This window comes from Oncorhynchus gorbuscha, linkage group LG01, assembly GCF_021184085.1.
Source record: "Oncorhynchus gorbuscha isolate QuinsamMale2020 ecotype Even-year linkage group LG01, OgorEven_v1.0, whole genome shotgun sequence".
NCBI classification, from domain to species: Eukaryota; Metazoa; Chordata; class Actinopteri; order Salmoniformes; family Salmonidae; genus Oncorhynchus; species Oncorhynchus gorbuscha.
In genome coordinates, this window is record NC_060173.1 from 54,007,471 (window position 1) to 54,031,046 (window position 23,576).

Genomic DNA, 23,576 nt, shown 5'->3' on the forward strand with positions numbered 1-23,576 from the left:
AGTTGCCATTTATAAATGAGAATGTGCTTATCCTCCTGCAAACTTTAGACAATGCATATGCACAGTTTCTAGTTGTTGAAGTATTGCATTGCAAGAAGGCAAAAGTGGTAGCCTTGTGCAAATGGTGAATATACAGTATGTCACAATTATTCATAGCAAAGAAAACATGTAGCCTAACTAAATAACAACAATATGCAAACATTTTCCATTAGTGATGACTGACATTTTTTCTTCTTCTTATCTTTGCATTCTAAAATAAAACATTCCTAATCTTTTCAAACTGTGATGGTTTCATAGGCTACTCGTGTTGCGGAATAGCCTATAGGCCTACAACAAGTGTGTATAGGGTACCATTTGTCCCATCTCTCATTTAATGAGAAGTATTTTGTTCTATCCAATCCGATCCAAAGCGCAGATTAACGGTAGAAAAGACGGTTCACCTTTTCCATTGACGTTTGTAGGCTACACCTAATACTGTAATGTCCAATTTCTCGGGAAGACAATATTTCATTTCTAAACATAATACATATATCACAACCATTACTGCATCACACCATGTTCTGTTTCACCTTTCTTTGTGCTTGTCTTCAGCCCCCTCCAGATGTCGCCCATCTTCCCCATTTTAATTTTATTTAATGTTTATTTAACTAGGCAAGTCAGTTAAGAACAAATTCTTATTTACAGTGACGGCCTACTCCGGCCAAACCCAGACACCGTTGGGCCAATTGTGCGCCACATTATGGAACTCCCAATCACGGCCTGATGTGACACAGCCTGGATTCAAACTAGGTACTATACTAGGTACTATACTGACACCTCTTGCACTGAGATACAGTGCCTTAGACCGCTGCACCACTCGGTAGCCCATTATCCCCTGTGCATTTATACCTGTGTTCTCTGTTTGTCTTTTGCTAATTCGTCTTGTCTCGTCAAGTCTACTAGCATGTTTTTGTACTCCTGTTTTCTTGAGCCCCTGTTTTCTAGTTATGCCTGTTTTGATCATTCTGCCTGCCCTGACCATGAGCCTGCCTACTTTTTTGTACATTTTGCCACTGCCCTGGATTTACTGACCTCTGCCACCCCTTAGCCTGCCTGCCACTCGGTACCTTACGGACTCTGCCCTGGACTACCGACCTATGCCTGCCCTTGACCTGTCGTTTGCCTGTCCCCTGTTTTATAATAAACATCTGTTATTCGAACTGTTTGCATCTTGGTCTTATCCTGAGTCGTGATAAACAGAATAAATTCTTCACCTTTTCTAGCCATGTTGAGACAGTTTAGTTCATATTCCTGAAGTAGCCATACAAAACAAATTAACATGTGCATCTCTCATTTAATTGGTCCTATTAGATAGATTATTATAATTTAAAGTTATTGCTCTATGTATCTGACAGGAAGCACAGTTTTCTAACATACAGTAGAATTTAACAGGTGAACAGACTGTTGTGCCTATTGAATTGTTTAGGCTACCACTCTAAGTTGGCCTACTTGTAGTTTTCTTCTTTTTTATTAGAAGACAATATTTCAGATTTCAGCATATTTAGGTTTGGGGAAAAGTGAATGCAAGACTATTGCATTCAAAATATCCACAACAATTGTTTTTCTATTTCAGAAATGGACAGATAAAGCAAATGTCACTGCAAAATAAATCATTCTGAGAACACCTCCAAAGACATTTGATCAAGTTCACAATTCATTGTTTTTTCCTTTAGATGCTGTCTTGCCTTATTCCAGTACCAAAGTATACAGCAAATAAGGGCGTTATAGTCACCATAAAAGGTGAATGATGGGCGTTTTTCAGGTGGAGTTATATAATGTTCGAACACACACACATAGTTTTACGGAAGATGTTATTTATAATTTATAAGGGGAAACATGCGTATGTATGCCACGTGCCAAGTTTATAAATCTCAACATTTTGGTGGGTGTGCAGTCTTTTCAGAAATGGTGTACACATCTATTTAGTGTTACATTTACCAACGGTTATAAATGAGGACACAGGCACCCCATTTTAAGTGGTTTTGCCACATTAAAAGACCAGCAACACTCCATATTATTCAGAGCCCCATTAAATGACACCATATAGGCTATATATTCAACAGACCCTACTGAGTTCTCCCCACCCCACCTTTACATTGCCCTTAAACTATATTTGTCCTTATAAGGCAATATATTGTGTGATTTGCATTAGGAATGTATTTGACATTGTAACGTTAAAAAAAACGAATGAAATACAGATGTCACTTAAATATGAACAAATATGAATCACTGTTACTGTTTAGACAATTATTTGTCATTCATCATGAATAAATACTGGTTATTTTCACTTTTCTTCTATTTCGTGGGGACTTTTATTTAGAAGATTTCCGAAATTACGTGACCCGGAAGTACCTATTTTTTTAGTGTTGCTGACGAGACGTTGATAGCCTTGCTCTGTTCTCAAAACATTTACATTTGTTGGCTAATATAGCCGACTGCATTCTTCTTTGACCTTGCCTGCTTTAACGTGTTTAAAGGGGAGTACTGTAATTCAAGAGAAGCGAGATTTAACAGCACGAAGTTCTGATACTTGCACGGTTTTGAATGTGAGCTTGCTAGCTAGCTATTTTCAGATGATGCATTAGCTAGCTAGCTCGGTGCCACCGAAATTGGGGACAACAAAGTTGATAATCGAATCCAGAAGTTAGCCCAAACAAACAATACGAATTAGTTTGGATGCAGCTTGTTTTGTGCTTTGAAATAATGGGTTTCAGTAAAACGAATTACTGTATCAACCAAGCTCAATTGAGTTTTTCATGTGAGCACTGAATAACCTTGTTTCGGTATTTTAATGGGAGGCGGGCTGCGTTGGAGTAGTACATCTAGTGGGCGACACTTGCGAAGAAGGCGAAGGTGCCGGCGACGTGCTGGGCTTGGATGGACTCGCTTGCCGGGTACGTATACAAAGCGGCTGCTGAGGGCCGAGTCCTGACGTTGGCCGCCCTGCTGCTCAACCACTCCGAGGCTGAGACACGATATTTACTGAGTTACGTGACCCACCTCGCTGGCCAACGGTCAACTCCTCTCATCATTGCATCTCGAAACGGACACGACAAAGTTGTGAGGCTGCTGCTGGATCACTACAAGGTGGATACTGAACAGACTGGCACAGTCAGATTTGACGGGTTAGTATTCATTAATTGAATCATTGGTCAGTCAATTGTGTGTGATTACACTTTATTTCTGCAGGCAATGGTGGGAAAATTGAACACTGTAATGGTCTTTTATGTCCAATGCATTATTTGCTGGGTAATTCATTTGACCCATCTCTTCTCCCTCCTTCAGGTATGTCATTGATGGGGCCACCGCTTTGTGGTGTTCGGCTGGCGCAGGACACTTTGAGGTGGTCCGCCAGTTGGTGTGCCACCAGGCGAATGTCAACCACACCACTGTCACCAACTCCACCCCCCTGAGAGCGGCCTGCTTTGACGGGCGCCTGGACATTGTGAAATACCTGGTGGAACACCAGGCCAACATCGGCATCGCCAACAAGTATGACAACACCTGCCTGATGATCGCTGCCTACAAGGGCCACACGGACGTGGTGGGCTTTCTGCTGGAGCATGGCGCTGACCCCAATGCCAAGGCCCACTGTGGGGCCACCGCCCTGCACTTTGCTGCTGAGGCAGGCCACCTGGACATCGTGAAGGAGCTGGTGCGCTGCCAGGCAGCCATGGTGGTGAACGGCCATGGCATGACGCCGCTCAAAGTGGCGGCGGAGAGCTGTAAGGCGGACGTGGTGGAGTTGCTGCTGTTGCACGCCGAGTGTGACCCACACAGCCGCATCGAGGCTCTGGAGCTCCTGGGTGCCTCGTTCGCCAACGACCGAGAGAACTATGACATCCTCAAGACCTACCACTACCTCTACCTGGCCATGTTGGAGCGCCACCGCGATCTCGGCGCGCTCATCGCCAAGGAGCTGCTGCCACCCATCGAGGCCTACGGCGGTAGGGGCGAGTGCTGCACCCCGCAGGAGTTGGAGGCCATCCGGGCGGACCGCAATGCGCTGCACATGGAGGGCCTGATGGTGCGCGAGCGCATCCTGGGCTCGGACAACATCGACGTGTCACACCCCATCATCTACCGGGGTGCTGTGTATGCCGACAACATGGAGTTCGACCAGTGCATCAAGCTGTGGCTGCACGCGCTGCTCCTGCGCCAAAAGGGCAACCGCAACACTCACAAGGACCTGCTGCGCTTCGCCCAGGTCTTTTCCCAGATGGTGCACCTGAAGGAGCCGGTGGGGGCGGAGCCAGTGAAGCAGGTGCTGCACTGCAGCGTGCTGGAGATCCAGAGGAGCATGGCCAGGGTGGAAGCAGCGCCTGAGGCCGAGCTTCACACGGCCATGGACAACTACGAGTCCAACGTGTTCACCTTCCTTTACCTGGTGTGCATCAGCACCAAGACAGTGTGTGGTGAGGAGGAGCGCGCCCGCATCAACAAGCAGATCTACAACCTGATCCAGCTGGACCCGCGCTCGCGGGAGGGCTCGTCCCTCTTGCACCTGGCCATCAGCTCCAGCACTCCAGTGGACGACTTCCACACCAACGATGTGTGCACCTTTCCCAACGCGCAGGTAACCAAGCTGCTGCTGGACTGCGGCGCGCAGGTGAACGCGGTGGACCATGAGGGCAACAGTCCGCTGCACATCATTGTGCAGTACAACCGGCCCATCAGCGACTTCCTGACGCTGCACGCAATCATCATCAGCCTGGTGGAAGCGGGCGCCCACACTGACATGACCAACAAGCAAAAGAAGACGCCACTGGACAAGAGCACCACGGGAGTGTCAGAGATCCTGCTCAAGACCCAGATGAAGATGAGCCTCAAGTGCCTGGCGTCGCGGGCCGTTCGCCAGCACCAAATCACATACCGCAACCAAATCCCTAAGACTCTGGAGGAGTTTGTGGAGTTCCACTGATCCACCTGGCCATGGAGAACTTTTAAACAATTAGAATCTCTTGTTCTTTTTTTGTTTTGTTATAATTTTCTAACAAATCAGAACGGTGCTGGCTGGGGATGATTATGAACAGTTTGACACATTGTGGTTTTTAACAATGGTTCCCTTTTTTTCTATTATAAGTATGAATTGCGAGTACCAGCAGGAGCGCCCATGTTCTCCAGATCTCTTACTGAAGTGTGTTAATGTCTGTGGTTGTCATTCTGACTCCTGGGTGTCACCAGCAGAATGAGGAAATTGACAGCCTGCTTTGTGCTTTCACTTTCCCAGAGTGTTCCAAAGAGAATACTTGGCACAGCCAAGCATCCACACAATGGTGACAACAGCAGGACCATTTGACAGCTTGTACTGCATGGATCCAATTGTCCCAGACATCCAGCTGGGTTCGCAACCATGAAAAGTAACATTGCACTCTTGATTCTTTTTGCCTTATCATGTTTGCCTGTTGCAGGGATGTTGTGTGCCATGTTGCAATGATTATGGGGGTCAGTGGTTTGTTGGTGTGTGTTTGAGGGAGCGAATGCGTGTCAGTCAGAGAAAGGCTGGGAGGTGAGACGGTAGTAGTTAGTCTTGGCGATAGAGAATAAGCAAATGCGCGGCTTTGCCAAGCAGCCAGTCAAACTTGTGTGTTAGACAGTGACGCAGAGATCTTGTGGGACTTTCTTTTATTTCAGTCACCCATTGCTCTTTAAAGTTGTCACGGTTCCACTGATGTCTACATTTTGACATTGGTTTGTCTTGTGATTCTCATTTCTAGTTGGATTGTCTGCTTATGTTTGGTTCCAAACTCATGACTGGTGATTGAGTCTTGCATTATAATAACAGATCGTTTCAGATTTCTCTAGAAGAACAGCGAGCCAACCCACACAGTACAGAGAGAGAGGGAGAGAACTGCTGGGCAGCACTTTATACTTATAATAGGAGTATTTTATTTTTCTTTCATAACTGATATTTAAAAAAAACAAAATCAAAAGGAAGTTTTATTTAAGAGGGTATGTTTGAAGATATATTTTTATGGAAAAAACATCTGTGGAAGTAGATGTAAAAGGAGCTTTCTTTTACACAAACACTGACTGGTAAAGATGTGCCTGTGATTCTATTTAGATTTTCTCTATCGGAGTAATTAGGCGTAGATGTCCCCTTTTAACCAAGTCACCAACGCATGTGGGTTGTTGGCCATCCTGATGAGCTTTTCTGCAGTGTGAGGGAACGAGCTTGGCGGCTGTCTGTGGAGACTCCATGGCTTTGGCTGAGTATGACCACATACGGGCCTTTAAATGGATGCTGCTGGTATTGATGTTTGAGCATGTCTTCCATTCTACGTCTTTTGGATTTGTGTGTGGGTGCGCATGCTGAGATCGAGGGAAGGACTGTGGAATGTTCCTGGCGGGGTTGAATGTATGCCTGTAGTCTTTTCCCTCATGCTTTGCAACATGTCGTTTGTCCATAATAACCAACGATTTGTACAGTCCGTCCTTGTTCTGTTTCCTAATCAGATGGTCAGAGATTAAAGCTGAGAATGAAAGGTGATTTCTGCCGATTTTTCTTTGATTTTCATCGAGGTGATACTGTGACCATAGCGTGCTGTTAAGTGTGCTTTCTACTTTAAAAGGGCGTGCGTGTTAAGACTTTAAATGCTCTCGCTATTGATTTGATCCGATTTGGCTTTTACTGTGGTGACACTGTTAAAAAAAATCTGGAGTGGAGAATGTATGTACATTACCAGTCAAAAGTTTGGACACACCTACCTCATTCAAGGGTTTTTCTTTATTTAAAAAAAAAAACATTTTTCTACATTGTAGAATAATAGTGAAAACACAAACTATGAAATAACACATGGAATTGTGTAGTAACCCCAAAAAAGTATTGTTATTTTATTTTATTCTTATTTACAATGACGGGCAAACCCTAACCTGGACGACACTGGGCCAATTGTGTGCAGCCCTATGGGACTCCTAATCACGGCCTGTTGTGATACAGCCTGGAATTGAACCCGGGTCTGTGGTGACGCCTCTCACACTGAGATGCACTGCTGTGCCACTCTGGAGCCCTAAACAAATCAAAATATATTTCATATTTGAGATTTTTCAAAGTACCCACCCTTTGACTTGATGACAGCTTTGCACACTCTTGGCATTCTCTCAACCAGCTTCACCGAGAATGGTTTTCCAACAGTCTTGAAGGAGTTCCCACATATGCTGAGCACTTGTTGGCTGTATTTCCTTCACTCTGCGGTCCAACTCATCCCAAACCATCTCAGTTGGGTTGAGGTCGGGTGATTTTTCTTTCACTCTCCTTGGTCAAATAGTCCTTACACAGCCTGGAGGTGTGTTGGGTCATTGTCCTGCTAAAAAAACAACTGATAGTTCCACTAAGCTCAAATCAGATGGGATAGTGTATCGCTGCAGAATGCTGTGGTAGCCATGCTGGTTAAGTGTGCCTTGAATTCTAAATAAATCACTGACAATGTCACCAGCAAAGCACCCCCAAACCATCACCACCACCTCCTCCATGCTTCACGGTGGGAACCACACATGCGGAGATCATCTGTTCGCCTACTCTGCATCTCACAAAGACACGGAGGTTGGAACCAAAAATCTCAACATTGGACTCGTCAGACCAAAGGACAGATTTCCACCTGTCTAATGTCCATTGCTCATGGTTCTTGGCCCAAGCAAGTCTCTTCTTATTGGTGTCCTTTATTAGTGGTTTCTTTGCAGCAATTCGACCATGAAGGCCTGATTTTCCCCCCACCCCCCCACCCACACACACACACACCACCTTGTCACAACACAACTGATTGGCTCAAATGCATTCAGACGGAAAGAAATGCACTTTGAACAAGGCACACCTGTTAATTGAAATGTGTTCCAAGTGTCTACCTCATGGAGCTGGTTGAGAGAATGTGTGAAAAGCTGTTAAGGCAAAGGGTGGCTACTTTATAAAATGTATTTTGATTTGTATAGCACTACATGGTTCAATGTGTTATTTCATAGTTTTGTTGTCTTCACTATTATTCTACAATGTAGAAAATAGTACAAATTAAGAAAACCAATGAATGAGTAGGGGTCTGTCCAAACTTTTGACTGGTACTGTATATCAGGTATTTCTATTTTAATATTTTGTATTTGGGGTAATGGACGCAAATGAACCCAAAGACAGTTTAACCCAGTTTTTTTCTTCAGCAGTTTACATGTTTTTTGGAAAGACTAATGCTTTGAAGACATGAAAGATACTGCATATGTACAAAGTTGGTGTCATATTAAAGCTCAGTGTTTCCCATTAGCTCATTGGTTTTGTAATTCCACTTTCATGCTAATGAAATTTATTTCATGTATTTAATCAAAGACCGCTATCAAAAGTCGGAAGTGAAACTATTTCTGTCAGAAGTTGTGGTACTAGAACGATTTCTATATCTCTCCATGTGTAAAGTGATACGTTTTTGCCTTGATATTAATATTTCTTATACTTTACTTTTCTAACTGCGTGCAATTAATATTTCTTCACGTATAATTATCAAAGGTGTAAGTATCTCCCTTTTAATATGACACCAAAACTCCTTATAAGTGAGTACACAACCAAATGTATTGACATTGGTCCTCCAGTCTCCGGAGGGAAAATTTTACGTGGCAATTTTGTCAGAAATCCAAGTGGATAGTGCCCAAAATGTGTCTGATGTCACATGCAATGACCCGCATACCAGATGGCCTCTAGATTGAGTCAGAACAACTGTGGGCTTAAATCTTCTCTAAAACAGATGATTCCACCCATATACCACACACGTTTCATTGCATGTGGAAGCTGACCAATTCACTCTGTGGTTACAGTATACAGATTTAATTACACATAGAAAAACTCATGAACTCTTTATAAACCACTTGGCATGCTTTAATGATTTCTACATGGCCATCATTGCATCTTCATTGAGATCCTTTCTAGGACCCCAGGTCATCTGTGTTCATATATAAATCCACAGGTTGTACGCCACGGTGCAAAGCAGCCTCGTATTGGTGTGCATACATCTGACAACGTTGTTGCACAATAGCCTTAAGTTAATATTATGTAGTTGTATATTAATGCCACATTAAAGGTAATCGACTACTTAATTCAGTTGTGAAGGCACAGTTAGATATGTACACAATTCAAGTTTATCGTTATACGACAGAAGTGCATCAGCTATAGAATATGGCATTTGCAAATACAATATAATATTTCAGTTGCTTCATGTTCTCTTCCAAAATAAATGAGTAGGTTGTTGCTGTTGCATATTTGAGAAACGCCATAGCAAAAGCCCAAAAAATCATCAGCCATTATAGGTAATCTTGTGTTCTGAACAGGCTGCCTGGTTTTCTTTGGCCTTATATTAATGATGAGCTTATTCCATTCACTCTATTATATTCAGGCACACTTTCTTAGAAAAATATTCTGTGGTCATTGCTCTGGTGAAAGATTGTCATTTGGCTTTGTGGTGATGATGATGATAGATCATAAAGTCTGACTGATAACCAGGACCTCAGTCTTGTCCAGATGGTGTCTGCTGTTCAGATGGTGTCTGTTGGAAGTTCCTCAGTCATAAGAGAGACACAGGTGGGCCGGGAGCTTCTGTCGGGTTCTAAGACAGCGAGTAAGAAGGCTCGGCAGTGCAAGACGGGTGCTGTTCAGCCAAGGGGAATATGGACACCGAGGTCACGCCCACAGTCTTGTCTGGGTGTGTGCTGGGGGTCCCTGAGTGATGGGGCTGATGCGGGTCTGCACTGTTGCCATGGTTACCGCTCCTCTGGCATCTTCCCGTTGGCTACTTGCTCCTCCTCTTCCTCCCTCTGTTTCTGCCTGTTGAAGAAGCCCAGCTGGGAAGGCAGAAACAGATGGGAAAGAGTGAAACCAAAACCCTTCACCAGGTGTCTACAGGGACCAACATACTGGTAGAAAGGCTGAGTTATCATTGATTATACACCAGGTCATTGATTATAAACCAGGTAGTTTGGTACCTGGATGCTGATTGGCTGAAAGCCATGGTATGTCAGATCGTATACCACGGGTATGACCCCACAAATATTTTTACTGTTCTACGCTGGTTACCAGTTTATAATAGCAATAAGGCACCTCAGGGGTTTGTGGTATATGGCCACTATACATACCACTGTTAAGGGCTATATCCAGGCACTCTGTGTTATATTGTGCATAAGAACAGCCCTTAGCCGTGGTTTATTAGTCATATACCACAACCCCTCGTGCCTTATTGCTTTATTATAATGAAGATTTATGCAGGATGACATTGATTCATTCCTACCTTCCATAGAGCCAGGATGAGCAAGGATAGCAGCAGCAGACCACCCAGCGTGCTCCCTACTATAATCCAGATGGGAATTTTGTAATCTTCCTCTTTTCTCATCTCCAGGATTATCTAGAGGGGAAATTACACTGGACTCAGGCATGTATGGGGGATCTGGTTTGGCTAGACTTTGCGGCGAGTAAACGGTCAACAAACATACATTTAATACTGTCTGAAATGTTTTTCATTCTCTATGACTGGTGGTCTAAAATGTGGATTTACATGAACATATGTGTATAGGTCATACCAGCACACTCCATCACCAATCTCCCTGACCAACTCCCTCGGCTCAATCCATAAACCTTTCGAACATCTCATGACCGTCGCGACATCATTTGGAGGATGCACTCAAAAGATTTGGCCTAGCTTGGCTACTCAGTACTCATGATATATTGCTCGTTTGTTGTGTTTTTTAAAGCCCTTTTAGGTTTAGGCCACGATTCAACCAGTCACGTTGTGCTCTCAGCCATTACCTTTAAATGGCACATAGCCGACAAAGCGCAATCGGATTGAATCCGGGCCTTATTTCGGTTATTCAAAGCGCTATAGAAGTTGAATAAATGTATTATTATTTGGTGTGTTTAGCGTCTAATAAAAATAACAAACTGACCACAACCGAGTGATTTAAAATAAACCTTGGAAATGACTGTGCCTGTTCAAGTTATCAAGTTGAACCTGTGGTTTGAAGTGTAGTGAAATTGTAACAAAACAAATGAAAGGCATCTACAACAGCAAAGTAATCAGTATCACTTTCTGCCAGAAGGTGGAACCATAACCACATATATCTGAGCAACTATCACCACATTCTCCTGGTCCTCCTAGTTCTTAGGCCTCACTGCACTGGCAAGCCAAACAAATGTGGACGTTCAGCAGAGGGACTATGTACACTTCATTAAGTACACTCAAACCAGTCCATTCCTTCAGGCTGTTATGAAGCATATGAAGTGTGAGTTGGACGCTGCTGGGTCTTACGTGTCGTGTTGGCCTCTCCTCATGCAGGAACACGGGACTGGACGGACTCAGTTCTATGGAGGCTGCTGTCACCAACTCCAGAGTTTTAAACTTCACCTATCAGGGAAGAGTTTAACAAGAAAATAACTATAATTGCAATGAACAAATAACTCAGTCATCAACAAGTGACATTAAAGAACAATAAGGAATTCAACGTTCTTTACACTAAAGGGGCGATTCAAAACTTTTGCCTCGGGACCAGATCAGGACTTAAAATGGTCCACACACACGTGCACAGTTATGAAGGCTAAACACCCGAACGTTAAGCGGTACTGGAGCAACAGTCTGACATCTAAAGGCTCCTGAATAGCTTATATCCCTAAACCATAAGACTGCTAAATAGCTAACAAAATAGCTACACGGACTATCTGAGTTGACCCTTGTATTTATATATTTTTTTGTACTGTCTCTATGCACACTCACAGGACTCTACACACTCACGCACACTGACACTCCTACACACACATAACATGCACGCACATTTATACTGACTATACACAAGCACACACACATCTTAATTTACACTGTTGCTACTCTGTTTATCATACATCCGGGTGCCTAGTCACCTTACCCCTATACACCCATTTGAAGCCGGAAGTTTACATACACCTTGGCCAAATACATTTAAACTAAAAAAAAATAAACATTTAATCCAAGTAAATATTCCCTGTTTTAGGTCAATTAGGATCACCACTTTATTTTAAGAATGAGAAATGTCAGAATAATAGAGATAATGATTTATTTCAGCTTTATTTATTTTTCATCACATTCCCAGTGGGTCAGAAGTTTACATACACTCATTTAGTATTTGGTAGAATTGCCTTTAAATGGTTTAACTTCAATCAAACGTTTCGGGTAGCCTTCCACAAGCTTCCCACAATAAATTGGGTGAATTTTGGCCCATTCCTCCTGACAGAGCTGACACCAACCTGAGTCAGGTTTGTAAGCCTCCTTGCTCGCACATGCTTTTTCAGTTCTGCCCACAAATTCTCTATATGATTGAGGTCAGGGCTTTGTGATGGGCACTCCAATACCTTGACGTTGTTGTCCTTAAGCCATTTTGTTATAACTTTGGAAGTATGCTTGGGGTCAGTGTACATTTGGAAGACCCATGTGCGACCAAGCTTTAACTTCCTGACTGATGTTGTCATGCAGGTGAATGAGGACCCAAAAGCGACTTGGCGAAAACAGAGTATTTAATCCAGAAATAAACTTTACAAAACAAAAAGCATAATACTACTCGTAAAGACGAGAACAGACTGGAGACTTGATCGAGAACTGCAGGTTGCCTCGGGAAGGCACTTGAACCTAGCAGACTCAGACACCTGCTCACCACGCAGCATCTGAGGGAAACACGACACGACAGGGCAAAACATAGACACAGCACGGTGAATTATAGATGAGGATCCGACGGGGCAGGAACGAAAAACAAGAAGAGAAATAGGGACTCTAATCAGGGAAAAGGATCGGGAACAGGTGTGGGAAGAATAAATGATGATTAGGGGAATAGGAACAGCTGGGAGCAGGAACGGAACGATAGAGAGAAGAGAGAGCGAGAGAGTGAGAGAGGGAGGGGGAGAGAGAGGGCTAGAAAGAGGGAAAGAACCTAATAAGACCAGCAGAGGGAAACGAATAGAATGGGAAGCACAGGGACAAGACATGATAATAAATGACAAAACATGACAGATGTCTTGAGATATTGCTTCAATATATATCCACATATTTTTCCTGCCTCATGATGACATCTATTTTGTGAAGTGCACCAGTCTCTCCTGCAGCAAAGCACCCCCACAACATGATGTTGCCACCCCCGTGCTTCACGGTTGGGATGGTGTTCATCGGCTTGCAAACCTCCCCCTTTTTCCTCCAAACATAACAATGGTCATTATGGCCAAACAGTTCTATTTTTGTTTCATCAGACCAGAGGACATTTCTCCAAAAAGTATGATCTTTGTCCCCATGTGCAGTTGCAAACCGTAGTCTTGTTTTTTTTATGGCGGTTATGGAGCAGTGGCTTCTTCCTTGCTGAGTGGACTTTCAGATTATGTCGATATAGGACTCATTTTACTGTGGATATAGATACTTTTGTACCTCTTTCCTCCAGCATCTTCACAATGTCCTTTGCTGTTCTGGGATTGATTTGCAATTTTCACACCAAAGTACGTTAATCTTTAGGAGACAGAATGGGTCTCCTTCCTGAGCGGTATGATGGCTGCGTGGTCCCATGGTGTTTATACTTGCATACTGTTGTTTGTACAGATGAAGGTGGTACCTTCAGGCGTTTGGAAATTGCTCCCAAGGATGAACCAGACTTTCTGAGGTCTTGGTTGATTTCTTTTGATTTCCCCATGATGTCAAGCAAAGAGGCACTGAGTTTGAAGGTAGCCCTTGAAATACATCCACAGGTACACCTCCGATTGACTCAAATGATGTCAATTAGCCTATCAAAAGCTTATAAAGCCATGACACAATTTTCTGGAATTTTCCAAGCTGTTTAAAGGTACAGCTAACTTAGTATATGTAAACTTCTGACCCACTGAAATTATGATACAGTGAATTCATTATATGTGAAATAACCTGTCTGTAAACAATTGTTGGAAAAATTACTTGTGTCATGCACAAAGTAGATGTCCTAACCGACTTGCCAAACTATAGTTTGTTAAGAAGAAATTTGTGGAGTGGTTGAAAAACGTGCATGTAAACTTCCGACTTCAACTGTATCTGCCCCTATCACTCCAGTATCTCTGCACAATGTAAATATGCTATTGGAGTTGACCCTGTAAATAGATTCTAACTTCTCGTGTTCTTCTTATTTCTTGTGTTATTTTAAGTTGTTGTTTTTGTTCTTCCTCATGTTATTTTTAGTACTACATTGATATAGATGATTACATTGTACATTAGAACGTGCAAGAAAGGCATTTCACTGTACTTGTGCACGTGACATTAAAACTGGAAACGTGGAGGCTATTGAGCCAACACATATCCTCTAAAATGGTCAAAGTTTGAAAGAGTTATCATTCAGGCGTACTGAATGTCAGCGGAGTGCAGAAGTAATGTCAAACTCACAGCAAAGAGAGCTTGGAGGTGCAGACGCCCCCTGACTGTCACTCTGACCTCCCTGTACGCAGGCACGTTGAGTCTGCACTGCATTGGCAACGTCATGCTGTTGGAGTGATTCTGCACAACACATAACAAGGATTCTCATCAACATGATACTGTCCTAATAGACCATATGCTGCATACTCCATGACCAGTTGCAAAACCGATTGAAATGACATCACAGTCATTTTATTCCAACCAGTTTCTGGTTGAAATGACATCATATTAATGAAATTCCAACCAGTTTCTGGTTGAAATGATATCAAAGTAAAGTTATTCCAACCAGTTTTTGGTTGAAATGACATATTAATGTTATTCCAACCAGTTTCTGGTCGAAATTATATCTTAGTAATGTTATTCCAACCAGTTTCTGGTTGAAATGACAGCACCAGTTTTGCAATCTGGGTAGTACTTCAGTACATACACAACCACACTAGACACATAGGCAGATAACCAATACTTACCAGCTGTGGGACGTGTGAGAGATCTTCAGGGAAAACATGGTTTGGAGTCATGTGATGTGGGAGGACACAGTTAGAGCTAACCGCCTGGTGAGGAGAGAGCGAGAGAGAGTTTTAATCTGTCATCCTGTCGCTACACACAGACACAGGGTACAGTCCGGTATAGTTAGAAGAGGACTGGCCACCCCGCAGAGCCTGATTCCTCTAGGGTTATACCTAGGTTCCTGCTTTCTATGGAGTTTTGACAACACTTTATTTTATCTGTTGTTCTGCCCCTGAACAGGCAGTTAACCCACTGTTCCTAGGCCGTCATTGAAAACAAGAATTTGTTCTTAAGTGGCCAGGGAAGAGTCCAGATCGGAATCCCATCCAAACCCTATGGCGAGAGCTGAAAACAGCAGTTGGTGCGAGGGCACCCATCAAACATTGAAGAATTAGAGCAGTTTGCTGCTAAAAAGTGGGCCAAATAGCCCGAAGAAAGGTGCAGCAAACTCATTGAAGGCTACGTTTGTCTGCAGAAGCGTTTGTCTGCAGTTATCTTGGCCAAATGTTGTGCAACCAAGTGATGACCACAATTTTATTTGAAATGTCAACTTATTTGAGAAGAAATAGGGAATATCTACGAAAGGTTCAAGGGTGCCAATATATTTGGTCGCAACTGTATACAGTAGATTAATGTATATTGACAATGCAACGTTATAACATTGAATAATAACGGATCCTCTCACCTGGTCAGTGTCGATATTGGCAATCTGGAAGAGATGGTTACCACTCTTTGTAACAGCAAACACGTCAACAGCGAACTGCAAGTCTGTCACTGGGAAGAAGCCCAGATTCTGGATCTGTACGTTGAGAAGAGAATAAATATAAAGATACTGAAGAGAATGTAAAAAAATGTAGTCAGTATTTAGTATTTAAAGGATTGCAGGTCGGGTCTTGTTTAGCGATTGAGAGAAACTCACGTGATAAGTAAGGTTAAACATTGGACCACTGCTGCCGGGTTTGTTCCGGTAGTGGTCTGAGTTGATCTCAAAACGAGGAGGCTTGGAGTCCCTGAGGTGGAGAGAAAAGGGATGGATGATACAAAATATCCCCCCCCCCCCACACACACACACTTTAAATGACTCCTTATGTGTGGAATCATCTAAATTCAGCAGCTCATTGAAACCCACCTTGTGAACAGGAGGTCTGCCTCGTACTTCAGAGGATGAAATATGTTGTTGATGTTGTCCTCTGGGCTCATCTCCTCCCCATCGCTGTAGAGCACATATCAACATGAAATAATTCACCTGCACCCTGTTTGTGTTTGACACCAGGGTCAAGTTCATTTATTTCAGTTTACTTCCTGAATTGACTGGATTGAAATGGAATTGACCTGAATCCTGTTGGGTACAGTACATACATGAATTGTTTAGGAGGAGGTGATTGTGGAAACATAGCAGGTCCGGTTCCATTAGTCCGTAACGGATGGTTACCTGGTGGTAATAGCTACCCAATGGGCAAAAACTGGCTGAATCAACGTTGTTTCCAGGACATTAAAAAAAAGTCTGTGATTTTATTGAATCAACGTGGAAAATTGATTGGATTTGAAAAAATCATCAACATAAGGGAATTTCATCATTTATTCATCCAACTTTTAAGCTAAATCAAATAACATGGTGACAATTTTTGTTGATTTCACAACTCAACCATCAAAACTGGATGTTGAACTGATGTCTCTGCCTAGTGGGTAGGGGCTGAAATGGAATGTGGTGATTGGCAGGACAAGTTGAAAAGTGTGGTATCTGAGCATACAAGGCCCTCACCAATGGTTAATATGAACATATACAGGTGACTGCCAACATGAAGGAAACACTTGAGTAAATGATAGAAAGTATATTGAAATCAGGTGCTTCCACACAGGTGTGGTTCCTGAGTTAATTAAGCAATTAACATCCCATCATGCTTAGTGTCATAAAAATGCAGTTGCCATTATCTTGGCTACCATGGCTTGAAGAAGACTTTGAAAGAGGGGTCTCAAAGGAGCATAGGGGGGTTTAAAGTGTGTGTGTGTCACCAGATCTCAACCCAATTGAACACTTATGCGAGATTCTGGAGTGGCGTCTGAGACAGAGTTTTCCACCACCATCAACAAAACACCTAATTACGGAATTTCTCATGGAAGAATGGTGTCCTATCCCTCCAATAGAGTTCCAGACAATTATAGAATCTATGCCAAGGTGCATTGAAGCTGTTCTGGCAGCTTGTGGAGGCCCAACACCCTATTAAGATGCTTTATGTTGGTGTTTCCTTCATTTTTTAAGTTACCTGTATGTCTATGAATATATTCATATATGCACTGTATGTCAATTACCTGGCAGCCTGCAGGACAACCCTCACATGGTCCAGGAAGACAGAGTGACTCAACTCAAACTCCAGCCGGAAAGACACCTGGGACACGGGCAGAAAAGACATATACTATTAGTCACATAGCATCCACATGCAAAAGATTTTATGTTGGATACTTAGGAACTGAGAGACTTACAGAGGCTCATATAGGCTAAGACATGTTAAGGTCTCTGGCAACAAGCTTTGTTTTACATTTCCTTTTTACTTCCAGTCAAATTATACCTGATATGGTACAGAGGTTTTCCAAAGGAGAGCCAGTGGAAATCTGCACCATTGTATTTCAGACATCCGTCTCTGAAGCGGTGCCTCAAGGTCAGGGCCTATACTGGGGCCACCACAGTCTCTACTGCTTTACTGTGGGGTTTCATATATAATCTTATTAAGAGTTTAGATTTAGTCCAATGTAATCTAATCTAAATAAATTAACTGAAAATGAACAAAAACAAGATTTCTTTAAGACACTGCAGGACCTGCCCACCTATTAGTATAATAAGGTTTTGGGTGTGTTACTGTCAAAAATATTCCTTTGCAAAAGAGCTGTAACGATCAATATTACACCATAAACACTAAGTCTATTATCGCCTGAAGCATCTGCCCTGTGATAGACAACCACTGTCAATTCGTTGTCCTTCTCCAAAACATTTCTTCCTTTCATTCCTCATAACTTCTGCGTGCTATTTTTTCCCCCCCCTTGTCCTGATTCATCTGACCACCTAAGGGTTTCCATTAAGGGAAGGACAACCCGGCACTACATAGGGAGAATGTGGTTTCTGCTCACAGCCAGAACACAGAATGGACCTATAACTCACTGACTGACCATGGTATATCAGGAGAATACAACCAGGGACAGACAGAGGAATCTCCAAAATGTGGCTCAGTGGTCTTTAAGGCACTGGGTGACCGTTAATTCTCGGACTACAAAACTATGTGACCATGTGTTGAGTGGAGAATGCAAGCTTTCGTACAGCTTATTTTTGCAGGTTTAGGTTTCTGTTTATTACCCTCACCTGGTAAGCTGTTCGTACGGAATTTATGTCTTTGGTCATGTTAAAAGGGACATTTCACGCAAATGACAAAATTGCATGTTGGTTTCCATACACTGCAACAGTTTTTGGACAAGATATGACAGCAATCCATGCTTTGGTTTAGTTTTTTCTGGCACTGTTTCCAAATGCTAACGTTTTAGCATTTGTGGCACAAATCCCATAGCCTGACGACTCACACTGAAATCATCCACTGCTGTTGTTCGCTGCATACTTTATTCTGAGACTAAAATTGTTTGTGGTGACGAGGGGCACAAGTGGCGTTGTACAAAACAAAGTGATCAGCGTTTGGATCGTCTCTAACCAATAAGAGTATCAAAGCCATTTACAGATTTTCAAACAGACGATTTACCTACGTGTGTTCTGGATCTGGCCCAACCCATCGGTTCTGGACCAATCAGACAGACGAATGTGTTCACATTTGATGAAGAGTCAGGGAGGTACTCAGATCCAGACTCATTGCGGAGAAGAAACTGACGTCTATGGGCATGGCGTAGCTTCTCGCCGGAGCATGGAGTCTGGGTAGCCAGGCAACAAATCCCATTCAAGTCATGGGACTGATATTAGCATTTGTCACACATCATGTTCAAATCTTTCAAAACTATCTAAAACTGATAGTGAAGTTCAACAAAGGCACTTATAGGTGATTTGAACATGATGTGCGAAAAATGCTAATATCGGTCCCATGACTTGAATGGGATTCGTGCCACAAATGCTCAAACGTTAGCATTTGGAAACAGTGCCAGTCACTGCCAGGGAAACTAAACCAAAGCATGGATTGCTGTTATACCTTGTACATAGACTGCTTACAGAGTAAGGAAACTAATGTGTCATTTTGTAATTTGGGTGAACTATCCCTTTAAGGGCCAGGAGTTCTTCCAAACCTTGTGGCCTGACAAGGTGCTTTGGTAAGCAAAAATGCTGGCCCTAGTAATGTTAACTAAATGTGTCCAATTGAAAACCTCTAGTATTGGCAAGGTGATGTAGTGAGGGTGATGAACTGACGAGGCAGGAGCCAGCAACAATGCTGATCAGATACAGTACCTGGGTCAGTGACCTAATAAAGGGTGAGCTGACATTGCAGGTCCTATCGCTCCTGTCCCTGTCTTCAGCACGACATTCAATCTGGATGTCTGAGTGGTCCTGCAGGGTGACAGAGATACGCTGAGTCAAGTGCTGATTTGATCACAAACTGTCACAGGTTATTTATGCTGTAATCTTAACATAATAAGAGATGTCATGACATCTAACTCATGTCTGAAGAAACATTTAAGGGTTCGTGTATGACCTCTCCCCTCACTGATATGATATGAACTTTACTATGCAGCAACAGTTTGCACAACCATACCATGGTTATCCTCTGTTTTCTCCTACCTTGACTATGAGACTGGAGAAGAGCAGGTTGTGGGAGTGGGAGATGTTGAGCGTGGTGCCATAGGCGTTCTCTCCTTGGTTCTCCAGACGAGCTTCTACCACCAGCCTCCTGCGTGAGGCCTCCACCACTCGCTCCGAGCCCACCGAGGCCCCCTGCTGGTGACACAGCGCCCATGCGGCCCGCTCCCTTGGCCTACAGAACTGCCTTTGGCCATAGACAGACATGAACATTTAGCGTCACGTTCTTACCCCCCTTTCTTCCCCAATTTCGTGGTATTCAATTAGTAGTTACAGTTTTGAGAGAGGCGTACGGACTCAGGAGAGGCAAAGGTCGAGAGCTGTGTGTCCTCCAAATAACAACCCAGTCAAGGCGCACTGCTTCTTGACACAACGCCCGCTTAAACCGGAAGCCAGCCACACCAATGTGTTGGAGGAAACACTGTACACCTGGAGACTGTGTTATTGTGCATTGCGCCTGGCCCGCCACAGGAGTTGCTTATGCGCGACGGGACAAGAACATCCCTGCCAACCAAACCCTCCCCTAACCCAGACGACGCTAGGCCAATTGTGTGCCGCCCCATTGCTCTGCCGGTCGCAGCCGGCTGCAATAGAGCCTGGACTTTAACCAGGATCTCTAGTGGCATGGCTAGCACTGCGATGCAGTGCCTTAGACCACTACGCCAACCCTTTTTAAGGTGAATTCAATGATTCAATGATTGGTGGGTTCCCAGAGGAACTTTTTCTATTTCCAGATGGGTGGAAACAGTATAGGGGAAACTCCACCTTGTCTATTAGAGTGAAGTGTAAATGGGAGTGGCTAAAGGGATGACTTGGGATTGGACATACAGAACCCATCTCATCTCGTGTGAGTGTATTGTGTGTGTGTGCTTCTAAAAAGGGGCTAAAAAGTCACCTGCGGTCTAGAAGGTCTGTCCGACTGTGCAGGATGAGGTCAGGGACACAGCTGTCATCCCCCTCGCAGCCATTCCAGAAGGGGATCTACAGAGAGATATCAAATCCAAAAATGTAAATACAAATGTTATTGGGCACATGCTTCATAAACAACCGGTTGTGGACTAAAAGTGAAATGTTTACTTATGGCCCCTTCCTAACAATGCAGAGATAAACAAAATAGAGAAATAATAGAAAAGTAAAACACGTAATAATTAAAGTAATAATAGATACACAATGAATATCAATAACTTGGCTATATACGAGGGTACCAGTACTGAGTCGACGTGCAGGGGTACAAGGTGATTGAGGTAGATATGTACATATAACTAAACTCAGCAACAACAACAAAAATGCCCCTTTTTCAGGACCCTGTCTTTCAAAGATAATTAATAAAAATCCAAATAACTTCACAGATCTTCATTGTAAAGGGTTAAAAAACTTCTTAGGGGTAGAGTCTAGTTTCCTGAATTTCCGCCTGACTGACATACACATTGTTGTTGATTCAGCAGGCAAAAATCAGAAGATTTTTTTTGGTCCCAGTCTCTTATAATGGAAACCTATTGTTCCTATGCAATTCCGGCTCCCAGATTACAATTCCTATGGCTTCCACTAGATGTCAACAGTCTTTACTCAAGGTTTCAGGCTTGTTGTTTGAAAAACAAGCAAGAATTTAGATTTTTGGTGAGGAGAGCACCGGAACAATATCAGTCTTTCGGCGCACGCTTGCTATTTTTGCTTTCCTATTGAACATACTACTTTCAGTATGAAATATTAGAGTTTAATCCTCAGAGTACCTTGTTTGGACGAAGTTTAGTGGTAGCTTTTTAGACTCCTTTGTCTGCATATTGAACGAGTGGATTACTGAAATCAATGAAGCCAACTTAACAGACTTTTTGGGATATAAAAAATGATTTTATCTAACAAAACAAACATTCATGTTGTAGCTGGGACCCTTGGGATTGCAAACAGAGGGAGATCTTCAAAAGTAAGTGATTTACTTTATCTCATTTTGTGATTTTATGAAGCCTGTGCTGGTTGAAAAATATGTTGATCTGGGGTGCCGTCGTCAGATCACATGGTATGCTTTCTCCGTAAAGCCTATTGTAAATCGGACAATGCAGTTATATTAACAAGAATTTAAGCTTTTAAATTATGTATGATACTTGTATGTTCATGAATGTTTAATATTATGATTATTTATTTGAATTGCACGTCCTCCAATTTCATCGGATGTTGTCTGCTGGTGTCCTGCTAGCGGGATGCCTATCCCTAAGAAGTTTCCCATGCTTGTTCAATGAACCATAACTTTTTATGGCTGCAGGGGCAGTATTGAGTAGCTTGGATGAAAAGGTGCCCATTGTAAACGGCCAGCTCATCAGTCTCAGTTGCTAATATATGCATATTATTAGTAGTATTGGATAGGAAACACTCTGAAGATTCTAAAACTGTTTGAATTACGTCTGTGAGTATAACAGAACTCATATTCCAGACAAAAACCTGAGAAATTCCACTTCCTCTTTGGATTTTTTCTGATCTTCAACCAAGCTCTCATTGAAATTACAGTGAGATATGGATGAGTTTTCAATTCCTACGCCTTCCACTAGATGTCAACAGTCAATAGAACTTTGTCTGATGACTCTAATGTGAAGGGGGGTCGAATGAGACAGGAAATAGTCACCACTGCCACGAGTTGACCATGCTTTCACCATGCGCGTTCACAGGGGAAGGACCTGCGTTCCACCGGTTATCTGAAGTCATTCTAATTCTCCGGTTGGAATATTATTCAAGATATATGTAAACAACATTCTAAAGATTGATTCAGTACATTGTTTGACATGTTTCTACTGACTGTTACTGAACTTTTGGACATTTCGTCACGATATAGTGGACACGCTTTGTGACTTTGGAATTGTTTACCAAATGCTCTAACCAAAGTAGCTAATTGGACATAAATAACGGACATTTTATGAAAAATCAAGCATTTATTGTGGACCTGGGATTCCTAGGACTGCATTCTGATGAAGTTCATCAAACTAGGGAAACATTATCATGTATTTTCTGGTTTCTGTTGACTCCAACATGGAGGCGAATTTGGCTACTGTTCTGAGCTCCGTATCAGATTATTGCATGGTGTGCTTTTTCCGTTAATTTTTTTAAAAATCTGACACAGCGGTTGCATTAAGGAGAGGTATATCTATAATTCCATGTGTATAACTTGTATTATCATCTACATTTATGATGAGTATTTCTGTTGAAATGATGTGGCTATGCAAAATCATTTGATGTTTTTGGAACTAGTGAATCTAATACGCCAATGTAAACTCCGATTTTTTTATATAAATATGAACTTTATCAAACAAAACATGCATGTATTGTGTAACATGAAGTCCTATGAGTGTCATCTGATGAAGATAATTCAAGGTTAGTGATTAATTTTATCTCTATTTTGTTGTGAATGCTATATTTTGCTGGAAAATGGCTGTGCTTATTGTGGTTTGGTGGAGACCTAACATAATCGTTTGTCGTGCTTTTGCTGAAACGCAAATTTGAAATGGGACACTTTGGTGGGATTAACAACAAGATTACCTTTAAAATGATATCAGACACATGTATGCTTTAGGAATTGTAATTATGAGATTTCTGTGGCTTGAATTTGGCGCCCTCTATTTTCACTGGTAGTTGTCATATCGATCCTGTTAGCGGGATTGCAGCCATAACAACATAAACAATTAATGAACATGCACCTGTGGAATGGTTGTTAAGACACTAACAGCTTACAGACGGTAGGCAATTAAGGCCACAGTTATGAAAACTTAGGACACTAAAGAGGCCTTTCTACTGACTCTGAATAACACCAAAAGAAAGATGCCCAGGGTCCCTGCTCATCTGCGTGAACATGCCTTAGGCATGCTGCA

General features: G+C 42.6%; 2 protein-coding genes across 4 annotated transcripts in view; one reads left to right on the plus strand and one right to left on the minus strand.

Annotated features, from left to right (window-relative positions):
* The first annotated feature begins 2,389 nt into the window (after positions 1 to 2,389).
* fem1b (fem-1 homolog b) lies at positions 2,390 to 6,839 on the plus strand. Its single transcript, XM_046356537.1, has 2 exons — positions 2,390 to 3,164; positions 3,325 to 6,839. Exons 1-2 carry the CDS (start codon positions 2,917 to 2,919, stop codon positions 4,958 to 4,960), a joined length of 1,884 nt encoding a protein of 627 aa, XP_046212493.1. The 5' UTR covers positions 2,390 to 2,916; the 3' UTR covers positions 4,961 to 6,839.
* A 1,813-nt stretch (positions 6,840 to 8,652) lies between these two features.
* itga11b (integrin, alpha 11b) overlaps positions 8,653 to 23,576 on the minus strand; it is a 105,855-nt gene continuing 90,931 nt past the window's right edge. For 2 of the 3 annotated variants that reach the window (XM_046356548.1, XM_046356556.1), the window contains 12 exons: positions 20,621 to 20,706; positions 19,708 to 19,912; positions 19,378 to 19,476; positions 17,256 to 17,332; positions 16,075 to 16,158; positions 15,865 to 15,955; positions 15,631 to 15,744; positions 14,906 to 14,989; positions 14,409 to 14,519; positions 11,304 to 11,399; positions 10,290 to 10,403; positions 8,653 to 9,846 (listed from right to left, as the gene is read on the minus strand). In XM_046356548.1, the coding sequence (XP_046212504.1) occupies positions 9,766 to 9,846; positions 10,290 to 10,403; positions 11,304 to 11,399; positions 14,409 to 14,519; positions 14,906 to 14,989; positions 15,631 to 15,744; positions 15,865 to 15,955; positions 16,075 to 16,158; positions 17,256 to 17,332; positions 19,378 to 19,476; positions 19,708 to 19,912; positions 20,621 to 20,706 (1,242 nt within the window). In that variant the 3' untranslated portion in view covers positions 8,653 to 9,765. The remainder of the gene's footprint in view (positions 9,847 to 10,289; positions 10,404 to 11,303; positions 11,400 to 14,408; positions 14,520 to 14,905; positions 14,990 to 15,630; positions 15,745 to 15,864; positions 15,956 to 16,074; positions 16,159 to 17,255; positions 17,333 to 19,377; positions 19,477 to 19,707; positions 19,913 to 20,620; positions 20,707 to 23,576) is intronic. The other variant, XM_046356566.1, reaches the window with a different exon arrangement.